General features: G+C 40.5%; 1 protein-coding gene and 1 pseudogene across 6 annotated transcripts in view; both read right to left on the bottom strand.

Moving 5' to 3' along the window:
- Nucleotides 1-4,490: 4,490 nt before the first annotated feature.
- LOC126946631 (PHD finger-like domain-containing protein 5A) lies at nt 4,491-5,278 on the bottom strand (annotated as a pseudogene).
- A 9,652-nt stretch (nt 5,279-14,930) lies between these two features.
- Nucleotides 14,931-25,023, bottom strand: part of PLS3 (plastin 3) — an 87,550-nt gene continuing 77,457 nt past the window's right edge. For all 6 annotated transcript variants that reach the window (XM_050777177.1, XM_050777180.1, XM_050777178.1 and 3 more), the window contains 8 exons: nt 24,662-24,757; nt 22,031-22,226; nt 20,459-20,537; nt 19,373-19,487; nt 19,024-19,157; nt 18,199-18,322; nt 17,855-17,979; nt 14,931-16,176 (listed from right to left, as the gene is read on the bottom strand). In XM_050777177.1, coding sequence (XP_050633134.1) covers nt 16,044-16,176; nt 17,855-17,979; nt 18,199-18,322; nt 19,024-19,157; nt 19,373-19,487; nt 20,459-20,537; nt 22,031-22,226; nt 24,662-24,757 — 1,002 coding nt within the window. In that variant the 3' untranslated portion in view covers nt 14,931-16,043. The remainder of the gene's footprint in view (nt 16,177-17,854; nt 17,980-18,198; nt 18,323-19,023; nt 19,158-19,372; nt 19,488-20,458; nt 20,538-22,030; nt 22,227-24,661; nt 24,758-25,023) is intronic.

Here is a 25,023-nt window from a genome sequence, read left to right as displayed (position 1 = left end):
TTCTCGGCATCTGGAATCTGTCTTAACAGTGCAGTGAACCACTCGGGCCTGGGCAGCAGTTGCAGGAGATGGAGCAGGGTTGTTTATCTTTTAAAAATGGGATTTTACAATACATGGGGGCACGTATAAATGTCACTAATATTGATAAAAATATAACTTTTAAGAGGCTTCATACTATTCTAGTTTATGGAAGAATCAACTAATTTATTTTAATTTTTATTACATAGCACATATACAAGACTATTTCAACCAAAATGTGCATGTTACTTATTTATTTATTTATTGAGATAGGAGGATCTCACTCTGTCACCCAGGCTGGAGTGCAGTGGCACGATCACACCTCACTGCAGCCTCAACCTCCCTGGGCTCAAGTGATCCTCCTGCCTCAGCCTCCTAAGTAGCTGGAGCTACCGGTGCACACCACCACACCTGGCTAATTTTTGTACTTTTTGTAGAGATGGGTTCTCACCACATTGTACAGGTTGATCTCGAACTCCTGAGCTCAAGTGATCCACCTGCCTCAGCCTCCGAAAGTGCTGGGATTGGCCAGGCGTGTGGTAGCTTACGCCTATAATCCCAGCACTTTGGGAGGCTGAGGCAGGTGGATCACCTGAGGTCAAGAGTTTGAGAGCAACCTGGCCAACATGGCAAAACCCGTCTCTACCAAAAATACAAAAAAAAAAAAAATTAACTGGGCATGGTGGCAGTCACCTGTAATCCCAGCTACTCGGGAGGCTGAGGCAGGAGAATCGCTGGAACCCAGGAGGCGGAGGTTGCAGTGAACCAAGATCGTGGCGTTGCACTCCAGCCTGGGCGACAGAGTGAGACTCTGTCTCAAAAAAAAAAAAAAAAAAAAAAAAAAAAAAAAAAAGTGCTAGGATTACAGGCATTAGCTACTGTGCCCAGCCCAAAGTGTATATTTTAATGTGTAATAATAAAAACGTATAAACTGGGTGTGATGGTACATGCCTGTACTCTCAGTTACTTGGGCAGCTGAGATGGGAGGATCGCTTGAGCCCAGGAATTTGAGGCCAAAATAAGCAACATAGTGATACCCACTCTCTAAAAAAGATTTTTTTAAAAAACCCAACAAAACAACAAACACCCATGACCCCTGCTTAGGAAATAGAACACTACCCATACATTTATTTGGAGGCCCCTCCCCAACCAGATAATTATTATTCTAAATTTTATTATTCTCTAGCTTTTCATTATAGTTTGACTATGGCTATATCTCTACTGATATGTGATTCTTACTTTTGCATGGTTTTGAGCTTTATGCAAGGGGAATCATATAGTATGTGGATTCTGCTGTGACTTTTTTTTTTTTTTAAATGATACGGTGTCTTACTCTGTTGCTCAGGCTGGAAAGCAGTGGCATGATCTGGGGTCACTGCAACCTCTGCCTCCAGGCTCGTGCGATTCTCGTGCCTTAGTCTCCTGAGTAGCTGGGATTACAGGCGTGTGCAACCCTGCCTGGCTAATTTTTTTTGTATTTTTAGTAGAGATGGGGTTTCACCATGTTGGCCAGGCTGGTCTCAAACTCCTGACCTCAAATGATTCACCGGCCTCGGCCTCCCAAAATGCTGGGATTACAGGTGTGAGTCACCGCAACCAACTTTCTGTGACTTTTAAGCATTACTGAGATTTATCTATAGTAATGCATGTGACTGTAGTTTAGTTATTTTTCATTGCTGTATGGTATTTGAGTATTTCAGTAAATCACAATTTATCCATCCTCTTGCTGATAGAAACTTGAATTGTTGCCAGTTATTTTGCTAGTTTAAATTTTACCATAGTGTACATGTTTCTTGGTATACGTGTATAAGATTTCTCCAGGATATATGCCTAGAAGTGAAACTGAGGGTCATAAGGTATGCTCATTTTCTATGGAGTCTCGCTCTCTCGTCCAGGCTGGGGTGCAATGGTGTGATCTCGGCTCACTGCAACCTCCGCCTCCTGGGTTCAAGCGATTCTCCTGCCTCAGCCTCCCAAGTAGCTGGGATTACAGGTGCCCACCACAACGCCCAGCTAATTTTCTTTTTTTTTTTTTTGTATTTTTAGTAGAAACTGGGTTTCACCATGCTGGCCAGGATGGTCTCAATCTCCTGACCTCGTGATCACCCCACCTCAGCCTCCCAAAGTGCTGGCATTACAGACGTGAGCCACCGTGCCCAGCTGGTATGCTCACTTTCAAGTTTAGTAGATAATGTCAATGTATTTCCATAGTAGTTGTACAAATTTGCACTGCCATCAGAGAATATAAGTCTTCCTATTGTGCCACATCTTAGCCAATACTTTATATTATCAGAGTTTTCGTTTTCACTTTCTTTTCTTTCTTTTTTTTTTTTTTGGACGGAATTTAGCTCTTGTTGCCCAGGCTGGAGTGCATTGGCGCGATCTTGGCTCACCACAACCTCCGCCTCCCAGGTTCAAGTGATTCTCCTTACTCAGCCTCCCGAGTAGCTGGGATTACAGGCATGTGCCACTATACCCGGCTAATTTTGTATTTTTAATAGAGACAGGGTTTCTCCATGTTGGTCAGGCTGGTCTCGAACTCCCTACCTCAAGTGATCTGCCCGCCTCAGCCTCCCAAAGTGCTGGGATTACAGGCGTGAGCCACCGTGCAGGGCCTCAGAGTTTTCATTTTCTTCTAATATGTTACTGAGCTTTGATTTATATTTCTCTGATTCCTAAGTTAAACAATTTTCTCATGAGCACAAAATGGACAAAGACAAGCAGATAAAACTTTCTTTTCTTTTCTTTCTTTTTTTTTCTGAGACAGTCTTGCACTGTTGCCCAGGCTGGAGTACAGTGGCGCTATCTAGGCTCACCACAAGCTCCGCCTCCCGGGTTCACACCATCACCACGCCCAGCTAAGTTTTTTGTATTTTTGGTAGAGACAGGGTTTCACCATGTTAGCCAGGATGGTCTCGATCTGACCTCGTGATCTGCCCACCTCGGCCTTCCAAAGTGCTGGGATTACAGGCGTGAGCCACCACGCCTGGTCAAAACTTTCTATTAAAGTAAATTGTAAGTGGCTTCTCATAGAAAGTTTTTTTTTTTTTTTTTTTGCCATCTATGTTTCTTTTATTTTTTCTTTCTTTCTTCTTTTTTTTTTTTGAGATGGAGTGTCACTCTGTTGTCCAGGCTGAAGTGCAGTGGTGTGATCTCGGCTCACTGCAACCTCCACCTTCTGGGTTCAAGCTATTCTCCTGCCTCAGCCTCCCAAGTAGCTGGGACTATAGGCACGTGCCACCCCGGCTGGCTGATGTTTTTGTATGTTTAGTAGAGACAGGGTTTCACCATGTAGGCCAGGCTGGTCTCAAACTCCTGACCTCAGGTGATACGCCTGCCTCAGCCTCCCATAGTGTTGGGATTGCAGGCATAAACCACCATGCCCGGCCTTCTCTTTCTTTTATAATGACCTTATTCAAATTTTTTACCCATTTCTTTTCTTTCTTTGCTTTTTATTTTTTGAGATGGATTCCCACTCCATTGCTCAGGCTGGAGTGCAATGGTGCAATCACAGCTCACTGCAGCCTCAACCTCCCTGGTTCAAGCAATTCTCTCACCTCAGCCTCCCAAGTAGCTGGGGTACAGGTGCGTGCCACTACGCCCAACTAAATATATAAATACACACACACACACACACACACACACACACACACACACACATACATATGAGATGGGGTTTTGCCATGTTGCCCAGGCTGGGTTTTTCCCGTTTTTTCTATCAGTTGGTCTTTTTTTTTGTTTGTTTGAGACCAAGTCTCACTCTGATGCCCAGGCTAGGGTGCAATGGTGTGATCTTGGCTCACTGCAACTTCTGCCTGCCGGGTTCAAGCAATTCTCGTGCCCTTCCCGAGTAGCTGGGACTACAGGCTTGAGCTGTCATGCCTGGCTCATTTTTTTTTTTTTTGTATTTTTAGTAGAGACAGATGTTTCACCATGTTCGCCAGGCTGGTCTCAAACTCCTGACCTCAGGTGATCTGCCCGCCTTGGCCTCCCAAAGTGCTGGGATTACAGGCGTGAGCCACCACGCCCTGCTCGTTTTATATTTTGAATACTAATCCTTTGGAGTTTATTTGAAAATATATCCTTTCAGTTTTTGCCTTGTCCTGTCACTATTTCCATAATGTCTTTTGAAGAAGAGAAGATGTAAATACAGACAAAAATGTAAATTTTAGTATTTACAGCTTGTGAATTTTGTGTATTGTTTAAGAAATCTTTCTCTACCTCCAATGTTAGCAAGATATTCTCCTGCATATTTATTTTTTTACCAGAAAGTAAACACCAATTTTATTAATATAATAGCAACAGAAGGACTTCCAATTTCTCAGAAGGAAAATAACATGGAACCAGCACCACCTGGTAAGTGTTACAAGATTAAATGTCCACATTTGTTGATCTGATAACTTCCTACCACACACCAAAGGTTTTTCAAGGACAACTTCCACCAGAGCTGCTGCAAGAACACATTTTTCACTGGGCATAGCTTCACAGTCAACTCCTCAAGCAGAAGACTGAAATACTGTCTCTTTTTAGAAGATATTGTTTTAGGGTGAACATATCAGTATGGAGAACAGAGCTTTGCTTCTCAAGTTCAAAAGAAACCATGAACGAATCTATCAATTTTTCTCTGACAATAATGTACCAGAGTGCTCTGTGGGGAATTCTTTTCCATCCCTATCACACATCTGGGTGAAGAGAGAGGAAGGAGTGGCAAGGTGTTGGTACACTAGCAGGCACTTCTGGTGATACTCTGGGCTCCGCTCCCTTTCTGCTGCTAGTAGTAGCCGTCTTTTTTGCCGGCTGTAGCAGCTTGATGTGGAGGAGGAAGGGGCCAACCAACAATCACCTCTTGCCACCCACCAATCACCTCTTCTTGAAGTCACATTTTTTGCATTCATAGAAGAGGTCTTAGTGATCCCCAAATTGGCAGTCTTTGGGCAGACATCTCTATCCTTCTCCTGGATGGTGAGCTCCTTACAATAATAGGCATCGGAGACCCCAGGGCCTCCACAGATCACGCAATGCCCCTGGTAAAATCTATACTTACATTCATCACCTATGCACATCAGGGTACAAGGATGCACCTATAGGAGTCACAAATCACACACTTGCCATCACATTTTTCACATAGCAGCCTGCTTGTAGCAAATGATCAAATCCAGATGATGTTTATTCATAGCTCCCATGTCTCCCATATATTTAAGTAAATTTATAATTTTGCCTTTTAGATATTAACCTTTTTCTTTTTCCCTTTTTTTTTTTTTTTTTTGAGATGGAGTCTTGCTCTGTCATCCATGCTGGAGTGGCACAATCTCGGCTAACTGCAACTTCTGCCTCCCGGATTCAAGCAATTCTCCCACCTCAGCCTCCCAAGTAGCTGGGATTACAGGTATGCACCACCATGCCCGGCTAATTTTTGTATTTTTAGTAGAGACAGGGTTTCAACACGTTGGCCAGGCTGGTCTCAAACTCCTGACCTTGTGATCCGCCCACCTCAGCCTCCCAAAGTGCAGGGATTACAGGCGTGAGCCACCACACCTGGCCTTTTTTTTTTTTTTTTTTGAGACAGGGTCTCATTCTGTCACCCAGGTTGGAGTGCAGTAGCATGATCTCAGCTCACTGCAACCTCCACCCCTTGGGCTCAGGTGACCCTCCTGCCTCAGCCTCCAGAGTAGGTAGAACTCTAGGCTGGCACCACCATGCCCAGCTAATTTTTGTATTTTTTAGTAGAGATGGAGTCTCACCATGTTGCCCAGGCTGTTCTCGAACTCCTGGGCTCAATCGATCCTCCCACTTCAACCTCCCAAATTGTTGGGACTGCAGGCTTGAGCCACCACTCCCAGACTTTCCCATCATCATGTGTCAAGAAATCAGGCATTTCCTAAGCACCAGCTGATAACAGCTGCTAGGTAGGCTTATCACACTTCTACAGATTTGGCTAATAAAGAGACAATGAGCCCTAAAAGATTCAGACATGTGTTACTTATACAGACTGCAAAAACAATCAGCATGGTCTTAGCTCTGTGCAACCCCAGTTCCACAGGAAAATATTGAACCAGAGGGCCAAGCAACAGACAACAGGAGTGGTAGGTCACTATGTTGCTGAAGAGCCAACTCTAGAATGCAACTAAGTGGTCTTATGGACTTCCACTGTACCTTAAAAGAGATTAAGGTGGAAAATCCCATGCTTCATTGGAACGAGAAAATTGAATGAAAAACTGCTCATAGCAGCCTCCCACAATATAGGGCGTCTCTCACAAGGTAAGGAGAGAGAACAGAAATATCCTTGTGACAGCTCTTTAGAAGACTCTATCTTTCCATGTTCTAGGCAAGTTTTGGGTCAGAATGTGGTTGCACGTTGCATATAAGGTCTATGAGGAGATGTGCAAGATGTCTAGGATTCCACAGCAGAGCGATTCCTCTAAACCATTAACTGCTGCATTTCGAACTTTAGCCAATACTTATTCTGACCACTCTGGTCATGATGTACTTCACATCACTTTTTATAATAAAAAGTGTTTCTGCAGTAGGTTTGCCAATATTGTTTAGAATTTTTACAAGTATAAGTCTGATTACCCTGTAATTCTTTTCTAATACTTTCCTTTTCTGGTTTTGTTAACAAGGTTACATGTTAGCCTGATGAAGTGAGGCGTGGACTTTCACCTGTCTTTCCAGACTTTGAAACTTTGAAAGATTTCGTTAAAGATGAGATTAATTAATTAATTAAGAGACAGAATTTTGCTCTTGTTGCCCAGGCTGGACTGCAATGGTGCAATCTTGGTTCACTGCAACCTCTGCCTCCCAGGTTCAAGTGACTGTCCTGCCTCAGCCTATTGAATAGCTGGGATTACAGACATGCGCCAGCAGGCCCAGCTCATTTTGTATTTTTAGTAGAGATGGAGTTTCACTATGTTGGTTAGGCTGGTCTCGAATTCCTGACCTCAGGTGATCCACCTGCCTTGGCCTCCCAAAGTGCTGGGGTTAGAGGTGTGAACCACCACGCCCAGCGTGAGAATTATTATTATTTTTTGAATGGCAAAATTCAATAGTAGAATCATATGGTCGCCATGTTTTTCTTTGTTGGAAGATTTTTATTTTTATTTTTATTTTTATTTTATTTTATTTTTTTGAGACGGAGTCTCGCTCTGTCACCCAGGCTGGAGTGCGGTGGCCGGATCTCAGCTCACTGCAAGCTCCGCCTCCCGGGTTCACGCCATTCTCCCGCCTCAGCCTCCCAAGTAGCTGGGACTACAGGCACCCGCCACCTCGCCCGGCTAGTTTGTTTTTGTATTTTTTTAGTAGAGACGGGGTTTCACCGTGTTAGCCAGGATGGTCTCGATCTTCTGACCTCGTGATCCACCCGTCTCGGCCTCCCAAAGTGCTGGGATTACAGGCTTGAGCCACCGCGCCCGGCCGGAAGATTTTTAATACAGATGAAAATTTTGACTTATGAAACTGTTCACATTTTTTATTACTTATTGAGTCTTTTACAGTATATTGCATTTCTAGTTATTTGCCCACTTCATTCAAGTTTGCAATTTTATCATGGTTTTTTTTTTTTTTTTTTTTAGACAGAGTGTTGCTCTGTTATCCAGGCTGGAATGCAGTGGCATGATCTCGGCTCACTGCAACCTCCGCTTCCTGGGTTCAAGCGATTCTCCTGCCTCAGCCTCCCAAGTTGCTGGGATTACAGATGTGTGCCACCATACCTGGCTAATTTTTGTATTTTTTGTAGAGACTGGGTTTTGCCATGTTGATCAGGCTGGTCTCGAACTCCCGACTTGAAGCCATCTGCCTGCCTCCGCCTCCCAAAGTGCTCAGATTACAGGTGTGAGCCACCGTGCCCAGCCTATCATGAGTTTCTCATATCTTTTTATTACCAGTTATCTGCATATCTACTTAAAAAATTTTTTTAACTTCAATTAATTTTATTTTTGAGACAAAGTCTTCCTCTGTTGCCCAGGCTGCGGTGCAGTACAGTGATCTTGGCTTATAGTAACCTCTGCCTTCTATTCTCAAATGATCCTTCCACCTCCACCTCCTGAATAGCTGAACTACAGGCCTATGCCACCACACTAGGCTAATTTTTCCACATCTTTTGTAGAGATGAAGTATATTGCCCAGGCTGGTCTCAAACTCCTGGACTCAAGCAATCCTCCCACTTTGGCGTCCCCAAAGTAGTGAATTACAGGCGTGAGCCACCACGCCCGACCTTTTTTATTTTTAATGCTTTTCATTCTTTTTCTCTTCTTTCGTGATCAATTTTGCTAAAGTTTATACATTTCATTAAGGTTTTCAATGAGCCAAATTTTGGTTTATTCATCTGCTTTATCATGTGTTTCCTATTTTATTATTTTCTGCTTTATTATTTCCCTCCTTTGCAGTTATGATTTCTTAACCTAAAAATATGGATGCTAGGCCGGGTGCGGTGGCTCAGGCCTGTAATCCCAGCACTTTGGGAGGCCGAGATGGGCGGATCACGAGGTCAGGAGATCGAGACCATCCTGGCTAATACGGTGAAACTCCGTCTCTACTAAAAAATAGAAAAAATTAGCCGGGCGTGGTGGTGGGTGCCTGTAGTCCCAGCTACTCGGGAGGCTGAGGCAGGAGAATGGCGTGAACCTGGGAGGTGGAGCTTGCAGTGAGCCGAGATCGCGCCACTGCTCTCCAGCCTGGGCGACAGAGCGAGACTCAGTCTCCAAAAACAAGCAAACAAAAACAAAAACAAAAACAAACAAAAAAAGGATGCTTAGCTCATTAGTATTCAACCTTTCTTCTCTCATATGAACTTAATGGTCACTGGGCACCCACAATTTCTGATACATGCTATATGATTGTTCACATAGGGAAAAATACCTAATTATAGTGGATCCAAGAGAGATTGAGAGTAGAGGAAATGGAAATAGAAAGTAGAGACTAATTTCAGGCCAGGTGAGGTGGCTCACACCTGTAATCCCAGCACTTTAGGAGGCCAAGGTGGGCGAATCACTAGAGGTCAGGAGTTCGAGACCAGCCTGGCCAACATGGTGAAACCCCGTGTCTACTAAAACAAATACAAAAATTAGCCCAATGTGCTGGTATGCACCTGTAATCCCAGCCACCCTGGGAGGCTGAGGCAGGAGGATCTCTTGAACCGGGGAGGCGGAGGTTGCAGTGAGCCGAGATCATGCCACATTGCACTCCAGCCTGGGTGACAGAGCAAGATTCTGTCTCAAAAATAAATAAATAAATAAATAAATAAATAAATAAATAAAGACTAATTTTTGAAGTTTTTATGGAAGGGAGAGTAGAGAAAAGTGGCAGTAGCTGGAGAATAGTGTGTGATCAAGGGAGAATGATCAGCCAAATCCATTAAATATTAATGAGATGCAAACCATTCAAGTCACACATATATTCTTACAGAATTAGCAGACATTCTGCTTAAAATAAATGAGAGACCTTTGTGCGTATTTAAGTTATTGGCCATTTGGTTCCTCACACCATATCGTGATTGCATTTCATCCTCCAACTCCAGTTCAAGGTATAGGCAACAACAGTGTAAATGCAGAGTTAGTGTGAGCATGTGAGTTTTGTATATCTCTTGCTAAAAAAAGTAGCTCAAATTTACTGGCATCTTAGTTAGACAGTCAAAATTGTGTGTGTGTGTGTGTGTGTGTAAACAATGTGTGCAATGTGTGCTTGTATATTTGTGGGTACACAATTTGGGAATGGCATTGAGTAGTAAGAAACCAGGATAGACAGGAATCAGATTACAAAGTCACTTACTAAGAAGGTTAAATTTTATCAAGTATGTGACATTTCTTAGTGTGAGAGATAAGATTCTAGTCTAGACTCTTGATAAGCTCACCAAGGTCTAGTAGCAAGTAAGACTCAACTCATGGTACCTTGTAAAAGGAGTCCCGGAAAGGGAAATAAAGGTTTTCTCAGATGAAGTAAACCTCAGAGAATTTTTTACCAGAAGACCTATTATTAAACAATGGCTAACAGGTGAAAGGGAATTTTCCAAAGAGAAAGGAAACTATAACCTAAGGATGCTGAGACCCCAGGAAGAAAGAAAGAAAAATAGAATGGTTATGATAGAGGTCAATATAATAAACTAAGCTTCTCTTCGTGCTTTTTAAAGGTGCTATTTGAGAGTTGAAGCCAGATTTATATCATATAACACGGTGCTCAATGTATGTAGAGAAACTGCTTAAAACATTTATATTTATTTAACAGGTAGAGAAAGTCAAGTGATCTAAATGAAAGTGAGGTACTTCACTTGAGGTGCTAAAATGTTGCTTAGTAATAGACTGTGATATGGTACATATGTATACACTAACACCTGGAGCAAGTCCTTAAAAAATAAGACATATTTGGCCGGACGAGGTAGCTCACGCCTGTAATCCCAGCACTTTGCAAAGCTAAGGCAGGAGGATTACTTGAGTCCAGGAGTTAGAGACCAGCATGGGCAACATGTCAAAACCTGGTTTCTACCAAAACAAACAAACAACAACAACAAAACCAATTAGCTGGATGTGGTGATAGTGCCTGTAGTCCTAGCTACTCAGGAGGCTGAGAGGGGAGGATCACTTGAGCTTGGGAGAAGGTTGAGGCTGCAGTGGTGCCATGATAGTGCCACTGCTCTCCAGCCTGAGTGACGGAGCAAGACTGTCTCAAAAAATAAAAATAAAAAGAGAACTATATTCAAGAACACTTACTGACATATCAAAATGGAATTTTAAAAAAAGTTCAAGTGACTCACCAAAAGGTAAGAGGCAGGGAACAGAAGGACAAAAAGTGGAACAAGCAAACATAAACTAAATAATAAAATGGTACACTTATGCCTTAACATATCAATAATTACTTTCAAAGTAAATAATGTCTAACTATTAACAATTAAGGCTGGGTGCAGTGGCTCACAGCCAGGCGTGGTGGCTCATACCTGTAATCTCAGCACTTTGGGAGGCTGAGGCGGGTGGATCTCCTGAGGTCAGGAGTTTGAGACCAGCCTGGCCAACATGGTGAAACCCCATTTCTACTAAAAATACAAAAATTACCTGGGCGTGGTGGCAGGCACCTGTATTCCCAGCTACTTGGGAGGCTGAGGCAGGAGAATCGCTTGAAGCTGGGAGGCAGAGGTTGTGGTCAGCCGAGATTACACCACTTCACTCCAGCCTGGGTGACAAAGCGAGACTCCATCTCAAAAAAAAAAAAAAAAAAAAAAAAAAAAAAAAGGAATGGCTGGGCGCAGTGGCTCACACCTGTAATCCCAGCACTTTGGGAGGCTGAGGTCGGTGGATCACCTGAGGTCAGGAGTTCGAGACCAGCCTGGCCAACATAGTAAAAACCTCATCTCTAGTAAAAACACAAAATTAGCCAGGCATGGTGGTGCATGCCTATAATCTCAGTTACTCAGGAGACTGAGGCGGGAGAATCGCTTGAACCTGGGAGGTGGAGGTTGCAGTGAGCTGAGCTCACGCCACTGCTCTCCAGCCTGGGCGGCAAGAGTGAAACTCCGTCTCAAAACAAACAAACAAACAAAAAGCAAACAAACAAAAAATTAAAACACAGATAAAAACACATGACCCAACTATATGCAATCTACATGAAACTCACTTCAAGAATAATGAATGCAGGTCGAAAATAAAAGAATAGAAAGTGACAGTTATGTAAACGTTAAAAAGCAGGAATGGCTAGGCTATATTAATATCACATAAAGTGGAATACAGAGCAAAGAAAATTACTAGGAACTAGGAGTGACATTATGTAATCAGAAAAAGATCAATTAGCCAAAAAGAAATGGTGACCCTAAATGTGTAAGCACCAAACAACACAGTCTCAAAATACATAAAAACTGAGCAGGGTGTGGCCAGGTACAGTGGCTCATGCCTATAATCCCAGCACTTTGGGAGTCCAAGGCTGGTGGATCACCTGAGGTCAGGAGTTCGAGACCAGCCTGGCCAACATGGTGAAACGCTGTATCTACTGAAAATAGAAAAAAAAAAATTAGTTGGGAGTGGTGGTGGGCACCTGTAATCGCAGTTACTGAGAAGGCTGAGGCAGGAGAATTGCTTGAACCCAGAGACAGCGGTTGCCGTGAGCCAACGCCATTGCACTCCAGCCTGGGCAACACAGTGAGACTCTGTCTCAAAAACAAAACAAAACAAAACAAAATAAAAACCTGATCTGGCTGAAAGGAGAAATAGATAATTCTGTATGAGTAGTTTATTGAGGTTAGTGGCTTTTTATGGTTGTCTTGGACAGATGCTACAAAAAAAAAGAGCAAAACACATTCAAAGCAGAAAGATGGAAATTATAAAGATAAAACCATACATCAATAAAATAGAAAACCAAAAACAACAAAGAAACAAAAAGCTAGTTCTTAAAAAAAAGTAATGAAATTGATAAACTTCTAGCAAGACTGACAAAGATTAAAAAGAGAGAAGACATAAATCACCACTATGAGGAATTAAACTGAAGATATCATTACATATGCTGCAGCTATTAAAAAGATAATTAAGGAAATACTACAAAAACTTTATGTTCACAAATTCAGCAACATGGAAGAAGTGAACAAATTCCTCAAAATTCAAAAGTCACCCAAAACGCAATCAAGATTAAATAGATAATCTGAATAGCCCCATAACAATTAAAGAAATATCTCCAGACTTGGACAGTTTTACTGGAGACTTGCACCAAACATTTAAATAAAAATTAACGTCATTCTGAGCTTAGATACAAAAATCCTCAATAAAATATTAGCAAATAAAATTCAACAATGTGTAAGAGTTATACACTGTGACCAAGTGGGATTTATTCAGGCATGCAAGGTTTGTTCAACTTTTGGAAACTAATCAATGTAATTCGCTGTATCAATAGGGTAAAGAAGAAAACCTTAAGATGATATAAATTGATGCAGAAAAAGCATTTGATAAAATGTACCCACCCACTCATGACAAAAATTAAAAAATCAATCTCTCAGCATATTAGGATAGAGGGGAATATCATCTTTATTTTCTTTAAGAGACAGAGTCTTGCAGCCAAGCTTAGGGTGCAGTGGTTCGATCACAGCTCACTGTAGCCTTGATCAACTGAGCTAAGTGATCCTCCTGCCTCAGTTTCCCAAGTAGCTGGAACCACAGGCATGCACCACCATGCTCAGCTAATTTTTTCCCCCCCCCGAAATGGAGTTTAGCTCTTTCACCCAGGCTGGAGTGCAGTGGCATGATCTCGGCTCACTTCAACTTCTGTCCCCTGGGTTCAAGTGATTCTCCTGCCTAAGCCTCTCGGGTAGCTGGGAATATAGGTGTCCACCACCATGACTGGCTAATTTTTGTATTTTTAGTAGAGATGGGGTTTCACCATGTTGCCCAGGCTGGTCTCAAACTCCTGACCTCTGGTGATCCACCCACCTTGGTCTCCCAAAGTGTTGGGATTACAGGCTTGAGTCACCGCACCCAGCCCCATGCTTAGCTAACTTTAGAGACGGAGTCTCCCTGTGTTGCCCAGGCTGGTTTCTAACTCCTGACCTCAAGCAATCCTCCCACTTCAGCCTCCCAAAGTGCTGAGGTTACAGGTAGGTGGGGAAGAGATGGCGGATTCACCATGTTGGTAGAGATGGGGATTCACCATGTTGCCCAGGCTGATCTTGAGCTCCTGAGCTCAGGCAATCCACCTGCCTCAGCCTTCCAAATTGCTGGGATTACAGTTATGAGCCACCGCGCCCGGCAGAATTCTTAATGTATTGCTAATTTTGGTCCACATTCTTACTTGTTGCAATTAGTTTTTGGAGGAAAAAAAATCGTGTGTCAGGCCCACTGCTTTATATGAACACTTAACTACCCCATCATACACTCCTACAGGCTGTGGGCCCTGTACAGTGAACCACACAAAAAATCAGCTTCTTTTTTGAAGAAAGGGCCACATGGAATATATCTTTCCTATCTTGTTAAAGAGGCACTTCAAGGCGTTAGGGCTTATAGAGAAGAACCTTTGTACTTTGACGAAGACGAACGTGAATGAGTATGGCAGGTTCAAGGCATAAGACAGGTCTTAAGATATAATTGTCCTTACTTCATCAGTTACCCTAGTATGTTTGCAGATTTGTCTTTTTTTCACTCATAAATTCTACTTTTATATTAAAAGAATCTATAATCTGAGACTGAACTCACTTTTTAAGTTATCTATATTTTGATCTTTTTAATTATACATATATATTTGCAAAAGTAGAGTTGTCAAATGTATCCCTTTTTTATTTTATGTCTTTGGAATTCAGGTGATATTTAAAAAGGTCTTTCCATCTCTCAGATTTTAAATGCAAAATATTATATAGTATCACTACGTAACCAAATCCTCAGTAGACTACACCTTATATTACTCATTCACACAAAGGCTTAAAAGGGCACTGATTGTCAACAAGGGATGATTTTGCCACCCAGGAGACATTTGGTTATCTCTGGAGACCATTTTGATCAACACGACTGGGGATGTGCTGACATCTAGTGGGTAGAGGCCAGTAATACTGCTAAACCTCCTACAATGCACAGGGTAGCCCCTTCCCCCGACCCCAACGAAGAATTATCCAGCCAAAAATGTCATATATGGATGAGGTTGCGAAGATCTACCATGAACCATTTCTCCTCTGTGACTGTTCAGATCCCCACTGTTTCAGGATATGTATATCACAGAACATTGAAAAGATTGAGGGAGGTGGAAAAGAAAAAAAAAAGCAGGAACTGGATAAAGAAATTTTGGTAAATTGGAGAAAACCCTTTTACTTCATTTGTAGTGTCCTTAATTCAGTACCTCTAATTCTGCTCCCAAAACTGAAATTTAACAAACACCATTTTATAGAATACATCAGAAAAATGAAAAGAAAAATTCCTGACAAACATTGTCATACTTCCTAAGAGACAAAAGCATGAAGAAACTGATTATTATGTAAATGCCTTTATTTGAATTACTACATTGCTACCAGATTACATCACTTTTCAGAGTTAGAGTAACATAATACCTTGGAAACTATAGCAAACAGCTTGACAAAGCAAGAGTACATTAATTCCTACATATATACGTTTATTTTTAGTGACCACAGTTCTTTGTTTTAGGTGTAAAATTAAAAAATATATTGTACACTTAGCATACTCGGCCTACTAAATCCCGTCTAAGTTCTGAGCACATTCTCTCCTCAAAAGTATCATATTCAACAGCATTTTAAATTTAGAGAGAGAGAGTTTGATGATACAGGCTTTAAAACAAATAAGCATGTATTGAACCAAGTGATTTAAGACAAAATATTTCAGTTGTTTACAGCTTGGGTATGAGAGGGAAGATGCAAATTTAAGGTACATTTTTCTTCTAGCTACAATGTATGTTTTACTTACTTGAAGACCCCTTAAAAAAAGTAGCAAAATCAGCAGTCTTGTTTAATGTAATCAAAATATTCTTAAATGTACAAAAAAGGATCCTGTAGAAAGAATACTGTAAAAAGATACTGATCTTAAGAATAAAAGAATAAGAAAAGCTTCTATTACATTCTGCACAGCCAGTTACTTCGGCAGATTTTCAGTACTACAAAGATAAGCAAAGGATACTCATATCCAAATACCCTCTGACCATAGTTCTCGAATAAGAACTAGCATACTGGATGGAAAGCAAAATTACTGTCTAATAATATTCATATCCCATCATCTAAGCGAGTCCCCAGAGAGGGACATTCTAAGAGGGCAAAAGATAACAGAGCGAGAAATAACATACAGCAATGGGAAATGTCAAGGGCAGCATTCTAGGAAGAGAGAGTAAAATGTTTTGGCTATGAGCACATTTCAGGCGTGCCTGACAAATCCAACTCTGACTATGGGAAAGAGGAGTTGTTTTTATTAAACCCTTTCCCCTGAGGGCTCTCATGATGAGCTAGTCCTGTTAATCAAAATGAAAAGTCCTTTGAACGGCCAAGAGTTCCTTAAGTCATAAGCACTTCACCTGGAAATAGCTGACCTGCGAATCATGCACCTGGGAGCAAGGCTGATTTATTCAGATTGGTTATTTTACACTCTCTTCATTCCCCTGCCCATCAAACATGCAAACACAGTCATGACCATCTTGGGCTTTACTTCCACAAGGTCTTCAGGGAGAGCATATACTCTGGCTCCAATTCTTCTAGCCATTGACACTGCATACCTATTTTAGGGGGAAAAAAGTTAGGATGAAATTCTTGTCAGTTAAGGACACCACGTAAGACATCAATTTCCTCATATATGATTATCATGCTGGGATGTAAAAATTCCATATTGATAGTTTCTTTTGATTTTGATTTTTTTTTTTTTTTTTTTTGAGACGGAGTCTCACTCTGTCGGCCAGGCTGGAGTGCAGTGGCCGGATCTCAGCTCACTGCAAGCTCCGCCTCCCGGGTTTACGCCATTCTCCTGCCTCAGCCTCCCCAGTAGCTGGGACTACAGGCATCCACCACCTCGCCCAGCTAGTTTTTTGTATTTTTAGTAGAGATGGGGTTTCACTGTATTAGCCAGGATGGTCTCAATCTCCTGACCTTGTGATCCGCCCGTCTCGGCCTCCCAAAGTGCTGGGATTACAGGCTTGAGCCACCGCGCCCGGCTGATTTTGGTTTTGATTTCACTTTGAAGTTATAGTAGGTTTTTAAGCTCTATTATTTGGGGCCAATAATATTTATTCACTCTTTTTCTCCAATGTGAGGTGAGAATTAAGTTTGAAGCACCAACTTTATATATATATATATAAAATTACCTAGGCTGTCTATACAATCCATGTTAATATTCTCATTGCACACTCATGTGATCTTAGAGATATGAGGTGGAAAATCATGCTAGATGCAAAACCCAAATTGTTAGGCAGATGCAATGAATACTTCCAAATATTCATGAGAGGGGAGACAGTCTACATGGCACATGGACAGAGTGGCTGGACCAAAAACTAGAAAAGGTAGACAAAGGAAGGGACAGAAGAACTGAGATGTCCAGGTAGGGGAATTTTCAGGAACACATCTCAACTAATCCATGAAGCATTTCTAGGTGTGTTGGAACCAGAATCTTTAAAGATAATTAAATCATCGAGTTTCTAGAAAAAGAGATTTCAAGAGTTCTTGATATATTGTGGGTATTAGACCTTTATCATATCTGCTAGAAACATTTTTCAAGGAAAAAATGATGTGCCTAACTCCAAAGTATTGCAAGAATGCTTCTTAGCTGTTCCATAATGCAGGACTGTGGATGGATTTTCAATGTCTAACTAGCAAAGTTTTCATGGGTCACCCATGAAGCCAGATCACACTCTACGTCTTTGGTGAAGAAGGAAATAGGCTGGTGGAAAAGACCTTCTGAATATTGTTGAAATGCAAGAAACTATAGTCTTCTGTGGAGGGCTAGCAAGCATTCTGTTAATATGGGAACTGACGAAGATAAATTCAACAAATGTAGTAAGAATGATCTATGTATAGTAAAAGAGACATAAGTTGGATAATGTGTTTTTTAAAAAAGAATGAGACAGGTGAACACCTTAAGCTCATATTTTCCTTGTTGTAAAGTTTTACCTGATTTGCATTAAAATACATGCTACATTATTTCTGTAATCCACTGAAGCAACAACTGACTAAGCACCTAGTAGGCCAAGTACAAGGCTAGGCTCTTATAATTTTTAAAAATTTAATCTTTATAAAATCTCTAAGGTAAGTATTATTGCCCCCAGTTTACTGATGAGGAATCTGAGGTTCCAAGAGGTTTCTCCCAAGGTGACACCACTCTTACATGGCAGAACCTGAATTAGAATTCAGATCTGTCCAGCTGCAAAGCTGTGTTCTTTTCATGCTATTAGCAGTCTCCCTTACTTGGCATTATTGTGCTTGTCATCTTCTGTTAGATTGCCACTCTTCACAAGGTCATAGTTTATACAGCCTGGCTGGATGGCATCAATTAAATCCACAACTGCCAAACTGGAGCTGATCGTCTTGTCCTAGTGTGAAAGGAGAACAAATCTGAGAATTTTGATACATACAAATTAACATGTGCTTACTTATATCAAGTGTCCAAAACAAAGCCCAGTGAATTCATAAAGAATCGTGCCATTAGTCCAACAATAATTCTCACTCACAAAGAAGCCAAAGGTTGCCTTCCCAAATGATAGATGTTATCTCGCAAACATAATATTTAATAGTCAAATATGGATTCTGACCTTAAAACTCTGAATGGAAGTTGATTTTCCAGCTTCACTCAACGTTCTGTTTACCCAGTTCACAATGATGTCATCATTGGCTTTCTGACCATCTCCAAGATCTTCCAGGACATTGAGGGTGTATCTAAGAGAAGCAGCAGAAGAAAACGTCACAATCTACTTTATGAAGAAAAATGCAAACATCAGAAAGATGCTTTATCTTCCACTTTTAATATTCCTTAGATTTCAAGGACTAAAGATTTCATGGAAAGAGATTCACACTATGTGAAAAAAATATTTTAAGCTGTAGTGGCTTGCTACTGTTCTACCCTTTGTAGTGGTGAGAGAGGAGCAGATTGACAGTGCTTTAATGAGCAGGTCCAACGGCCTACTGCAGGCACATTTTGTACTATTCCAATAGTGGTAATGGCATAAAATAAGCTGTGCTTTGGCTGGTGCCCAGTCATAATGAATGCTTTTCAGCATTATGGTGATCTTCATCAGCATTACAGAGAGAGATCTTTATTTTCAAATGAGCACGAGGATGTTCATAATTTTGTTCTGACAATTTTTTAATTCACTGACACAAAATGAGGTTGAAATCTATGTGTCAGGCTTCCTATGTTTTAGAAAAGGGACTAGCCATAGTTCTGCTGCCTAACTTGCAAGGAAGCATCTCCCACTTAACATCCAACATATATTCATTAATTAAACTCATTTTGGAGTATAAATACAACATATTTCAAAAGTGTAGTCATTGACATGTTCACTTATTAAACACAGTAAGGACTAAATCACAGACCTCTGTGATAGTAAAGACTAAACGGCTAAAATTGTGTACTATACCTTCTCATCAGCTGCCAGACTAAAGCTAAAGTCAGGGTTTGGTTCCCATCATTCAGGTCTTGCCCTCCAATGCCAACCAGGGAGAATTTAGCAGGATGCTTCCCTAATTCAACAGCATAGTTGCAGTTTTCTAGCTGCAAAGGCACAAGAGTAAATGGTTAAAGACTTCCATTTGTTTAATCTGCATACGTGTGTGTGTGTCTTGTATAATGCTAGGTATCAGCACACAAAAACAAATAAGACACAGTTTTTGTACTCAAGAAGCTCAGCGTCAAGAGTTTTAGAAACAAAGGAATGAATCAAGAATAAAACTTCTCTAACAAAGATACACAGCAACTTAATTATCTACCTTTTTCATGTTGGCTCCCAGTTTCGGGTACGGAGGTTTATTAACCTTACTCCAGTCAACAGGAACTTTAATTCGTTCATATAACTGTAAGATTACCAGGGCATCTTGCAGGTCACTAATGATTTAAAAATAATGTAATCAGTGTTTTCAGGAAGCTGGGACTTGACTTTCCTTAAAAACAATAACACTACATTGTCAAACAAGATATATAAAACCATAAATAATACCTAAGACTCATATTGTCTATCAATCCGTTCTGAAAATAGAGCTAAGACCATCCAATTCATTTATAAGTATTTATTGAGAGCTTACTGTGAGCAAGGCACTGTTCTAGAGGCTGGGCCCACAGGACGAAAATTCCTGTCCTTGCATTAGAGTCAGAGAGATAGACAATAAACAAGTACATGGATAAACAAACAATACGGGGTGTTGTTTGTTTTGTTGACAATAAACAATTTTACGGGTATATGTAAGTGCTATGAAGAAAAAAAGGAACTAGGGTTAGGGGTTACAGAGTAGCAGGTGGTAGTCAGGAAATCTTTGAATCAGTGACTGGAATACAGTAAGGGTATAAGCCATTATATGCGAGCAAAGAACGTTCTAGGCTGAGAGAAGAGTGAGCCAAAGTCCCCGAGTTGTTGCGGATGGTCTACTTAAAGGATTCCCTGGTCTCTGTTTCTTTCTTTTTTACCTTTCTTTTTTTTTTTTTCCCTCTTAGAAATAGGATCTCACTTTGTTGCCCAGGCTGCAGTACAGTAGCACAACCATAGCTCACTGAAGCCTCAAACTCCTGGGCTCAAGTAATCAGCCTCAGCCTCCCGAACGGCTATCTGTCTCAAAATATAAAGTATTTGCTCCCTAGGGTACTATAAAGACATTTATATATTCTATCACTTACAGTTAATGATCATGTAAATAAATAATTAAAGCTTCTGTGTATTGGGAAAATGATGGAAATCACCACTCGACATTTTCCAATATAAATAATAGCTACAAATTAATATCTAGAAAATCTTTAGAGCTGTCATTATTTAACATCCATTCATGACATTCATAATTGTTTACAATAGCAGTAGGCAGGCTTACGCATAGAGATGGTTTACATGGGGATTGACACCAAGAGAGTTCATCCAGTTACGGAAGGTTCTTTCTTCACGAGTTTCTCCTGTTAAGAATATTCACAAAATTTACTGAACACTTTATGTATGTGCATACAGTGCCAATCCACATATTAGATTATTTTCTCTCTCTATTCAGATCTAGAAGTTTTCAATAACACGAGTTTCCAAGCATTCTCCTAAGTACATACATTCTCTCTAGATACAGGCTTATTTTTCAAATTTGAACTTATTTTAAAATTAAAGAATACAACCTTATTCTAACCAGTTAAGCAATTTAGAGGTTTATGAACTTTTTATAGTCTCCTCAAATCTTTCTCCAATATTTCCTCAAATCTGCATCCCTCAAAGTAACTGATGTTATCAGTTTAGTTACTGGTTTTATAGAAATATCGGTGGACACTCAATGAATTACTATTTGCTTTATTTATTTATTTATTTATTTATTTATTTATTTATGAGATGGAGGTTTGCTCTTGTTGCCCAAGCTGGAGTGCAGTGGTGCGATCTCAGCTCACTACAACCTCTGCCTTCCAGGTTCAAGCGATTCCCCTGCTTCAGCCCCCCGAGTATCTGAGATTACAGGCGCGCACCACAACGCCCGGCTGATTTTTTGTATTTTTAGTGGAAACGCGGTTTCACCATGTTAGCCAGGCTGGTCTCAAACTCCTGACCTTAGGTGATCTGGCCGCCTCGGCCTCTCAAAGTGCTGGGATTACAGGCGTGAGCCACCATGCCCGGCCGCATTTCTTAATTTTTATAGACTATACTTCATGCATATATAATCTGGAAAAGGTAAACTCTGCCTTTCCAAAACTTAAAATTTAGTATATATTATCATTTGGTTTTTGCGGAGGTAAGGGTGAAAGGAGTTGGGGTTAGTTCCAGTTACACTGACTGTGGATGAATGAAACATAAATATATACTAAATTTACAGGTCAAACTGAATGCATATGTGCACTTTTTCCTGATGAGAGGATTAAAAAGTGGTCTAACCCTAAAGATTAAAACTAAATACTGATTTACTAAGTGGCTTTACATTAAGTGACTCGACTACTTTTTTTTTTCTTTTTTTTTGAGACAGAGTCTTACTTTGTTGCCCAGGCTGGAGTGCAATAGCATGATCTCGGCTCACTGTAACCTCCGTCTCCCAGGTTCGAGTGATTCTCCTGCCTCAGCCTCCCGAGTAGCTGGGATTACAGGCACGTGCCACCACGCCCAGCTAATTTTTTAATTTTTAGTAGAGACGGGGTTTCACCACGTTGGCCAGGCTGGTCTCAAACTACTGACTTCAGGTGATCTGCCTGCCTCGGCCTCCCAAAGTGCTGGGATTACAGGTGTGAGCCACTGCACCTGGCCTCGACTACTTTACTTAAAAAGTTCACTTGTATCATCCTTTTCTGCCAGTTTTTACTCAGCACCGGCATCTGCTTCTTGCAGATATAAAAAAACTTCTTAAGTCTAGATTGTAAAATCATTACGGCCTATGTATTTCTACTCTATAGTCCCACATATTCGAATTTGAGAAGTTTTTAGTTACCTTCTAATAGAGTCCAGTCAATATCCTGGTTCTCTGGCTTAGTTAGTGCTGGGTATTTATTAAACAGGTTAGCCACGAAAGCTAAGTTGAGTTTGGGGTTTCCACTGACAACATCAGCAGGGGTAACAAACTGTCTGCAACCTAATTTATCTGCTTGTTGAAGCATACTCTCGGCTCTCTTCAAATCATCTGTTTCCTGTTGAAACAAAATAGGAAGACTTTGTCAAAGGCCATACTAAAAATGTAGAAAATGTCCCCACAATCATAGTCTGGGTATACAGTTCTACTTTCTTTTAGCCAACATATGGTACTTATTATAAAATTGTTTTGAATGCAAAAAAAAAAAAAAAAATGTTAGCGCTGTTAGAGGTGCAGTACTTTTAATACACACTAGATGGCGCCAGATCACATACCAAACTACAGAGTACATTTAACTAAATTGCATTAAGAAAGAAGTTATGTAAAAGCTTGGGGGAAACTCCCAGATTTTGTTTGAAAATCTGTAGAGAAAACATATACATTCACCATCTTCACTTTCTCCAGTTCCACTTTTCCTTTTTTCCTTCTCAATAGGAAAACAGCTTCAATTCTCCTTTTAAGCCATCTCAAGTTAAATATTCAGATAGTTTCAGTAGAATTATGTTAAAAATTTTTTTCAAATGTACTTATCTACAATGAATCTCTACTAATTATTAAATGTGAAAGGGTATTAACTGTAGTCCTACTTAAGTCTCATTTAGAAAATAGTGTTCATTTTCTGTAAATTGTGGGTTCATTCTCCTCAACCTGGCTTATTTTGTTTTGCTGATTTACTACTTTCTGCTTTGGAGTTTCTCCTTTTCTCTACTGGCTCTCAGCTGAACTTCACTGAGGCTTCTGGGTACTGTGCATTAGGTCAATGAGCTTCATGACAGAGTCGACTCCTTGGAACTCAGGAACCTCTGGGGCTGTGTTATGCAGCAGAAGGAACTGCAAAGGAGGGCACTGTTGGAGAGCCAGCTAGAGAGAGAGGAAGTTGTGCTGAGCTGTGGAAGTCGGCTCCCCTGGCTGAGGGAGAAGATAGATACCTTCATTCAGTGCATGTTCAAATCCCAAGGGAAATGCTTGTGAACTGTTGCTTGAATTGAGGAGAAGCAGAGAATCTATTTTTACTGATTTCTTTTGAGCATAGGGAGAATGGTGGAAGGCAAGACCAAGGATTAATCTCAGGGAACTGAAGGATTAAAAAAGGACGAAGGGAAGGGATTTTTTCCATTACAAAGATCAAGAGAAAAAAGTTAAACTGAAATTGAAAAAAGGTGAAACTGTTCAGAGTTAAAATTAGGCCTTGGTTGGACGTGGTGGCTCACGCTTGTAATCCCAGTACTTAGGGAGGCCGAGGCAGGAGGATTGATTGAGCCCAAGAGTTTCAAACTAGCCTGGCCAACATGGCGAAACCTCGATTCTTGAAAAAAAAAAAAAAAAAAAAAGGCCCTAAAGAAGGTGTAAAGCGGAAAAAGGTGAAGGACACTGAAAACCATGAGAATAGCATGAGCAAAGGCACCTGGGTGGTGCTGGGAAGGAAGGTTGGGGTGGGGAATACAGACTTTTGGGGAAATAACACTGGATAGATTTTAGAGCAAGATTTGTAGGGTGAGTGCCAAGCAGAACATTTCAGACTGAATTCTAGAGTCAACAGAAGAATCCTTGTCGGATTCTGAAGAGGGAAGAGACAAAAGAGTGTTTTAAGATCAATTGGATTGACTAGAGAAGGGGTGTATCAGAATCAGTTAGTATACTGATGCCATTTACCCTGGTATCAGATCACATGGCTAGCCATCCCAGACAGCTCCCTTCTTGGACAAGATGGCCCCTCATTCCTACCAAGAGTGACCTGAGCTGAAGAGTTTTGCATTTAACATACAGACAGAAATATAAGCACACAAGTCAGTTACAAATTCAGTTCTGGTAAGGGCAGCATAAAAATGGTTTAGCCAATGTAATCCACTCCATCCTATGGCATAATAGGATAGATATATGGATTTTGTTAATTAGTAGCATGCATTCCATATCTAATAGGTACAAAAACCACAGATTCCTAGAAACTTGGGACTAAATAGTCCAGTCTAACTCCTTACTTTATGGATGAACAAAGTGAAATCCAATTTTGAGAAGGAACTTGCCCAAGGTCACTAAACAAATTAGTGACATAACCAGGGAACATGGTCTCTGAGAGTGATTCCTTAAATTAGATTTCATAGATTGGGAGTTTGTAAAACATAATCACATTACTCTCAACACAGGAATATGAATATATGTATATATGAATATACAGTCACTAAATCTATTACTGTGGTTGTAATCCAAATACTTGGAAAAGGTTAGCTTCTAGTTGCTTATTTCCCCATACTTGTTTTGAATATTTTATGCCATTCACATAAATCAATACCACAACAACGATGGAATTCACTAACAATCAAAATAAATAAAAGCTAGTTTTCTGGCCTCTGAATTACATGTACAGTAATACATTTTAAAATAATGCTTAAAATTGCCAACTCCACTTCATACAATTATAAAAATTATTGTATTTATAAGAAATTGACAATAATTTTGGAAGATTGTAGAATTCAAAAGAGCACTTATACTTACATTGAAACCTGACATGTTAATATCTATCCGTGGTTCACCTTCCTTTTGTCCTTTTGGTGCGATTTGATTGAGAAGATGGAAATAGGCTTTGGAATCCTACAAAGAATTGAAAATGTCAGTGAGATCACAGTGACAAGGAATGAATGTATCCTATTGTCCCATGTTTGGAAGCCTATTTGCATTGGACTTTTTGAGAATATATGGCACAAATCTCTCTGCCTTCTAATTTAACAGGTGTCTTCCCCAGAAAAGTCCATCTATCTGGCCTTATATCTGTCTTGCATTTGGATGAACTGGATTTTGACATGACTTCACAATTATTAAAGTCATCGATACAATAATGCTAATAAACATATAACCAG

This window comes from Macaca thibetana, chromosome X, assembly GCF_024542745.1.
Source record: "Macaca thibetana thibetana isolate TM-01 chromosome X, ASM2454274v1, whole genome shotgun sequence".
Taxonomy (NCBI): Eukaryota; Metazoa; Chordata; class Mammalia; order Primates; family Cercopithecidae; genus Macaca; species Macaca thibetana.
Note: the sequence above shows the minus strand (reverse complement) of the source record. Positions and strands in the feature narration are given on the sequence as shown.